General features: G+C 46.6%; 1 protein-coding gene across 5 annotated transcripts in view; it reads right to left on the reverse strand.

The window, feature by feature from the left end:
- C4H1orf226 (chromosome 4 C1orf226 homolog) overlaps window positions 1–4,431 on the reverse strand; it is a 342,511-nt gene extending 338,080 nt beyond the window's left edge. For 3 of the 5 annotated variants that reach the window (XR_002343371.1, XR_002343372.1, XR_002343370.1), the window contains exon 1: window positions 4,123–4,431. Coding sequence is in view for 1 of the 5 variants with exons in the window: in XM_021089504.1 (XP_020945163.1) it covers window positions 4,123–4,227 (105 nt within the window). In the remaining 4 variants the exon portion in view is untranslated. The remainder of the gene's footprint in view (window positions 1–4,122) is intronic. The other 2 variants (XM_021089504.1, XM_021089506.1) reach the window with 2 other exon arrangements.

Here is a 7,748-nt window from a genome sequence, read left to right on the forward strand (position 1 = left end):
ACCATGATCCAAAGATGATTCTGGCAATCTCTCTCATCCCACATGCACTCTTGCACTGTGACCATGACACTCCCAACCTGAAATGAAGACTGCTTCTGCTCCCCTTGAATCTGAGCCAGACTACAGCCTGATTTGACCAACAGAATGCAAAAGTGATTCTGTGTAACTTTGGAGGCCAGGCCTTAAGAGCTTCCAACTCCACTGCTTAGGATGCTCCCTCTTGAAAGCTAGCTGCCATATTAAAAGGGCCACATGCTGAGAAAATCCAAGCTACCCAATGGAGAGAACTGCCACCTGAAGGACCACCAGGACACAGCCATGTGAGTGAAGCCTTCTAGGATCTTCCAGCCCAGCCACAGTGGAATGAAGCCAATTGAATGCACCGGTCAAAGTCATGTGCAACAGAAGAACAGCCCAGCCAAACCCTGCCTGAATTCCTGACCCATGAATCATGAGCAGATTAAACAGATGTTGTTTTAAGCCACTGAGTTTTGGGGTAGTTTGTAAAGCAGCAATAGATAACTGAAACAAACCTGAAGCCAGGAAACTAGGATTGAGTCCTGGTTCTGTTCTTACCTAGCTATAGACCTTGGGTCTATGACTTCTCCTCTGGACCTCAGCTTCCTCCTCTATAAAATAAGGAGATTGTACAAGGTGAGCCAAGGTGCTTTCCAGTTCTGACAGGCTGTGCCACACATGCAGAGATCAGTGAATGGGTTAGGCAATAACAGCTAAGAACAGAGGGAGCAGGATCAGGTGAAGGAACCATGAACCAGGAGTCAAAAGCACTGGATTGCAAGGATTAAATGAGACAGTACCTAGAATAATACAAGATCCATAGTAAGTGCTCACTAAAGATCAGCTATAATCAATATTCTCTCATCTTAGCAGTTCTGGGACTCTGGACAAGTTAACCTCTTTGATTTCCATTTTTTTCTTCCGAGAAAATGGAGGTAACACCTCCATTCCCGTTTCCACATGAGGAAGATTCTTTATGTGTTAAAGTCCCAAGCAAATCAAAAATCACCTACAAATGTAAGGCATAATTATGTTATTAATACTCTCATCCTTTGCATCACTGTTATTAGAAGTCGTCTTCTCCCCCAGCGAATAGAGACAATCAGCTGATGGCACTGGCCACCAGGAAGGGGTCCTGAGAGAGGAAGAGGCAGATACAAAGGAGCCACACAAGCCTTCAAGCTGAGAAGGATTTTACCATCCACCTACCAGCAATGGTCGGTGAGCCAGGTACCCTGACACGGAGAGCAGTATCCCTGAAAAGCAGTTCCTAACCCAAAGGAAGGAATATCGAGAAAGAGCTCAGTATTAAAAGTTTAAATAATTTTCTACATCAGAGTCGGATCCTACATCAGCAACCTAAGGATGCCCCACCAATGAACCATGAACCAAACCCACTGGCCAGCATGGAATGAACATGCCATAAAAATTATTAAATGGATAAGCATTGGATTTGAGACTCTTAAGTCAAAGCTCACAGGTTTAAATCCTGGCTTTGCCATACACAGCTGTGTGCACTAAAGCAGGCAACATATCCTCATTTATAAGACATAAGGAGACCCACCTTCAGGGAAGCAGTGAGAATTACAGGAAGTGCTGCAGGTGAAAAACCTCTAGGATTCTGCTTGATAATTAAAGGCATGGTATGTTTTAAGTGCGTAGAACCTCTGACATCCAGATGCCCTTCAACCCTTGCTATAACCTTTCAATCTCCACAGCACCTGAAAATGAGCGGCATTCACTCCATCCAATGTTGACTCTGAAAAACTGCCAGCCCTTGGAAGTGAAAGACCTGGGCTCATTTTCCAAGGGTACCTGACAAGGCAGCACTAACTTACATTTTACAGTCTGTGCTTTTCCAAAACATGGAATGAGTGTGGTGTGAATTTAACCCTGAAATCCCACAGATCGTGCAGCTCCACAGACGCTGCTCGGGAGGGATGTGGAAACCAGCCACGAGGCGCCAGCCAGATACACGTGGGACAGAAAAGCTTCTCTTCCACCTCTACGCAGGTCTTGACTGAGATGGTTTGAATGTACTGGTGTCCAGCCCTGACTACAAAGACTGGGAGTTAGAACCTAGTTCTCAAAGTCAGCCTTGTCCTTTCTTTCCTACCATGCCATTCTCAAAACAGAACTCTTGGTCTGCTATGTCCCAAATCTGCACTGGGAGCACAGCCAGGACCAAGAGTTTCCCCCTCCTCTTACTGAGCACTACTGCATGTGAATCCAGGGAAGTTACTATAGGAACTACACCACGCAACCTCCAGACATTTGCTTAGGAAAGAAAAACTGCATGTTGGAAAACGGAGGGTAAGATCCAGGGAGTTGGAGGCAAGCTTCAAGCCCAGTGTTTTTCAAAGTCTGGTCCCAATCACCTGCATTAAATCACCTGGGATGCTCCTCAGAGGTACACAATTCCCAGCTCTCACTTGGGTGTATCATATTAGAATGAAGGTGTGGCAAGAATCAGACTTTTAACAACCTCACCTGGTGATTCTTATGCATGCTCGTTTAGCAGACCTAGCTAGGACCAAATGCAGAGACTATGAGAATTGAATAAAAAGGTTAAAAACACTTTCATTCTAATTTCTCTTCTTCTTTCTTGCAAAACAGAGCACTGGCAAATCAAACAAGACAAAAGCCAATTTCCCAGCTTATGCATGTCCAAGAAAATTAAATCATGACCGTAATGAAAACTCATAATTTAAATTTAAACACTTGCTTACGAAAGCAACAGGCCCAGACAAAAATTAACCCAAACATCCTATCTTAGACCAACCAGATCTATTCTGAGAGAAGCGAGATAAGATCTTGGCTACAGCCCCACTCTGATCCCAACCATACCCAGAAATTCAGCTCTGCATTCCACTGCAGGGTTTGATGTCTCAGGGAACAGAGGGTGTCCTCCCAGCTCCAGCAAATATGATTGAGGGAAGGTTATTTTTAAAAAGGTAAGATTCACCAATTCACACATCTCCATGAAAAGGAAAAAACTAAAAGATAACCGACCATACTGGGCTCATATCAAACACTAGAAAAGATGTTTCATGAACTGAAGGAAATTGCCACCTGATGGAGTAATCCCTGCCTGAGATGCAAACACCCTGCATCTACAAAGTCATGAAGGAGAAAAAAAAGGAATGAAGAGAAAATTGTCTCCATATCAAAACCAGCAAGACACAACCTACTGGAAGTGCACTATTTACCAATAGCAGGCACACAGTAGGTGCCTGAGTCTTGGGGGGAGGGCATCAAGCAGCATGAAGGAAGAGCAGAAGCACTCTTCCCATGTGATGGGCAGTGGGAGTCCCAGCTGTAATCTCAGAAACCAGAACTCCTCACTCGGGAAGGGCATCACAGGGGGCCCGCCTTATTCACACCTGAAGGTCCAGTACAGAGGCTTCCACCCCGCCCCCGCCCCCCAGGATAGACCTGGGGCTCTGAGCTGAAAATTCCAGTCACCCCTGATAAATTCTCCAGCAGCTGTCCCCTACTAGTTGCTGAAACTTAACTTTATGCCACAAAACTAGCAAATGGGCAGCTTTCACCACACTTCCCCCCTTCAATGCCTGGCACTCGCAAAGGAGTCTTGGCAAATAAGGCATTTAGGAAGTGGTTCTGACACCTGGCCCAGGTTACCTGGAATCTAAAAACAAAAACCACCCTGTATTATTTTCCTCAATCAGGAGGCAGGTATTTCCCCTTTAAAAGACTTTCCTGAAAGCACCTCTCTCACAGGATCCCAATGATTAAATAACATCAGAGCTTCCCTAAACCGATTCTAAAGAACCACGGCCGGGCTGCGCACACCCACTGGTTTTTCCTCCTCAGAAGGAGGGATATGGGAAGTAACTCAATCAGTCCTGGGCGGGTAAGGATGGGGGAGTCTGCAGGTGGGAGAAGGGGTGAAGCAATACCGCTCAAACTTTGCAGTTGCTCTTTAGCAGTTCTGGGCAGAAGCCCAGAGAATTCTATACTGGGAAGGGGCAGTCACCCTCCCTAACAGAAAGGCCCTCAAATCAGCCTAACCCACCAGCTCTGCGCATCCCATTCACTCAGACATGCCCTCTCCGGGCAGTCCCCTCTCCAGGGCCCCCTCACCTTGGCCTCGAAGCAGATGCCGTGTTGGAAGGCGTCCTCGTTGTGCAAGGGGATCCGCAGGTCGTGCCCATCGTCCACAAGGTTGTACTTGGTTTTGCTGGGCATGGTGACCCTCGGTGGACCGGCTCCTCCAGAGGCGGCGGCGGTGGCAGGAAGGGGCTGGTAGGACCCCGGGGAGGGGAGATGGGAGCCGAGCGCGGCGGCTCGTGGATGGGGCGCAAGCGGAGGGTCGCGGGGCGGAGTGCGCCCTGGCCGCGCGGCGACGGTGGAAGCCGGGACTCCGATCAACGCCTAGGGCCGGGCGGCGCGGGTGCGGGCGACGCGAGCGGCGCTGTGGCCGCGCAATTCCTGCCGGCAAGGAGGGTGGCGGGGGCGGCGGCGGGGGCGGGCGTGCGCGGCGCCCCGGCCGGGGGAGGGGAGCGGTGGGCGCGCGGCCCGCGGTGGGACTGGGCGCGGCGCCGGCCTGGGAGCAGTGGCGCGGGCAGCCCGGGACGAGGAAGAAAAGGCGACGGCGGTGGCGGCGGCGGCGGAGCAGGGTGCCTGTCACGGAGACGCCGGATCAGCCGCCGGCGAGCGGCTCCTCCTGCGGGGCGGGCCCGGGCCGGCTCCTCCCGCGGGGCGCCCAGGCCCCGCCTGTCGCCGGGTCCGCCCCCGCGCTGCCCGCGGAGCAGGTGAAAGTCCCTGGGAGCGCCGCGCCCAGTCCTGGTTGTGTCCTGCGGCCCGACCCCGAGAACTTCGCCCTGGCCCTAGCCAGCCGGGGTCTCAGGAACACGGGCACAGTCTTGTTTTTGTTTTTTACAGTTTGATTCTGAGCCAGACTACTAATAGTTAGCAGTAGTGGCGCCTTTGGGTTGGAGGTTTGTTTTTGTTTGGGGAGGGGGGAGGGGCTGTGTTTGTTGTTTTGTTTTTGCGTTCTACCTGGAAGGCCCAAGTCCTGGCCCAAATACATTTAGATTATTAATTCTGAGAGTTCCCGTTCTCTGGAGAATGAAGACTGTAACCAAATGGGGGACTATTGCAGGTGTTTTGTGTTCTTTTGAGTAGTGATTTGTGAGTTGTGTATTGGGAGGGTTGGGGGATGCCTTTGGGGATAGTTTTAATAGTTAAAAGCCATAAGCCCTGTGGAAATGGAGTAGGCCAAAAGGGGTACTAGAGAAGGAAGAATCTACACCTTTTTATTTTCTTAGACAGCCTATACCTGGGTATGGACAAAATGAACTTACAAGGTTTTGGGGTGTTTTTTTGTTCGTTTGTTTTTGGTCTTTTTGGGGCCACACCCTCAGCATCTGGAGGTACCCAGGCTAGGGACTGAATTGGAGCTGTAGCCTACCTCACAGCCCTAGCAATGGCAGATCCGAGTGCATCTGTGACCTACACCACAGCTCATGGCAACACCTGATCCTTAACCCCCTGAGCGAGGCCAGGGATTGAATCTGCGTCCTCATGGATGCTAGTCAGATTCATTTCCGCTGAGCCATGGGAACTTCATCCAAGATATTTCTAATTTATGTTATTCTTCCTACCTTAGTAAGTGCTTGGATGTGGTTAAGAAGAAGCTCATTCATTTCTCTCTGTTACATCAAGAGTTTTTTGCCATGCAAAAATGTGCAAAGGAAGGGCCCATAGGAGTAATTAGTAACCAATTATTTAGTATCTGTCAAACCCCACAGGTAGAGGTGCATGATAACTATGTTCTACATGGCTTTATATTACCCTAGAGTCATCAAAAGTAACCAAATAAGCTAATGCCAAAGCCAGCCCAACCTGAGATCACTGAGACCAGATGGTCAGCTCCTCTGTTGAATTCATCAACTTAAACCGGCTTTTAATGCCTTGTGAACACGTCCACAAAGGGCAGCTTGAAAATCAAATGACTGCTTATTGTATAGTCAGGGCTTGGAACCACCATAAAACACCACAGTGAAATCATTTGCAGGAATTCCCATCGTGGCTCAGTGGTTAATGAATCTAACTAGGAACCATAAGGTTGCGGGTTCGATCCCTGGCCTAGCTCAGTGGGTCAAGGATCTGGTGTTGCCTGTGAACTGTGGTGTAGGTCGCAGACGCGGCTTGGATCCCGTGTTGCTGTGGCTCTGGTGTAGGCCAGCGGCTACAGCTCCGATTAGACCCCTAGCCTGGGAACCTCTGTGTGCCGCTGGTGGGGCCCTAGAAAAAGACAAAAAAAAAAATTCGCAAAAGCGTGTCTTCCTATACCATTTCAATTTGAAGTATATATAAGAGTACACATTATTGCCATAATCTTATTTCTCATTTTGTCCCATAGTGCTAGAGTACAATTGCCCTTTCCTATGTATTACCTACTCCCTGTCTGCTGAAATTACTGGTCAAGATGTAGCATCTTCTGGGATATCTCCTTGTCTAAAAGCAAGCTGATGACTAAACCAAGTTAATCACATGCATTATGCTGTATAGACTTTATTACATTCATAAATAATAGTAAGAGCCAAAAATAATTTTCTCTGAGGAAATGCACCCCCTAACCTTTTTATAAATACAGGACGTGAAAGTCTAATCAGGCATGTTTGACTCTTTGAATGTCACCATGATTTTAATATGCATCATAATGCATTCTCTAAAACCTGGCACAGGAACTCAACAACTTAAAGGCAAGACCTTAAGTAACTACTTTATTTACATCTCATATTCCCTCCTGAATTTAAAAAGTCTTCCAAAATCCAAATGGCCTTTTTTCTAGATTAACTTGAGTCCCACTGGACTGCTAAATTTACCAGAATTTCATGTCTAACTCTGTAACACATTCCTTGTAGACCAGATGCAAAAAGCTGAAGCCCCAAAGATGCTTCAGGGTCTAGTATACACACTACTACACAGTAGACATCCAATAATCATTAATAGAATTAATAATAATAATAGCTAATATTCATTGAGCTTTCTCTGTGTCAGGCATTATCCTTGAGCCTAACCTGTATTATCTTGTGTTGTATTCACAACAACCCTAAGGTTAGACCCCTTTTATGAAGAAATTGAGACAGAGAGGGTTACATAACTCACCCTAGGTCACACACTTAGAAAGAAGCAAGGATTTGAATCCAATTCTTTGTCAAGAAGTGTTTCTATCAGCCTAAATTGCCATGAAAATCTTCTTACTGCAAATGACATGCATATCAAATGCAGGGTCCATGTTTTATTTAGGTGTATTTTGTTGCTAAGCTATATTCGTTTCAGTTAGGTGAAATGTTCCAAAAAGCAGAGGTCTGTCCTCTGCTTTGGCCTCCACCTAATATAACGTCACAGCCACACAGGCACAAAAACACCCTTCTTACAGAAACAATGGGCATCCAAAGTAATTTCCTTTTTTTTTTTAGCAGCGATTTCAATCTTGTTTTCTCACCTTTAAATATAATTGAATTTTACCCACAGCATTTTTTTAAGTTTTATTTCTTAAAGTGAATAGTAGGTACATGTATCATTTTCCATATCTTTTTGTATTTTAACCACTACATAATACAATTTTAATATGAAGTACATTTAATTAAAACAAATTGCTTAAGCATACAACACTTCCTATGTTAAATTTTATTAAAATTTTGTTTAAAAATGAATTGAAAAAAAAAATAACAGAACTTTAGAACTGGAAATTACTC

Source organism: Sus scrofa, chromosome 4 (genome assembly GCF_000003025.6).
Source record: "Sus scrofa isolate TJ Tabasco breed Duroc chromosome 4, Sscrofa11.1, whole genome shotgun sequence".
Classification (NCBI taxonomy): Eukaryota; Metazoa; Chordata; class Mammalia; order Artiodactyla; family Suidae; genus Sus; species Sus scrofa.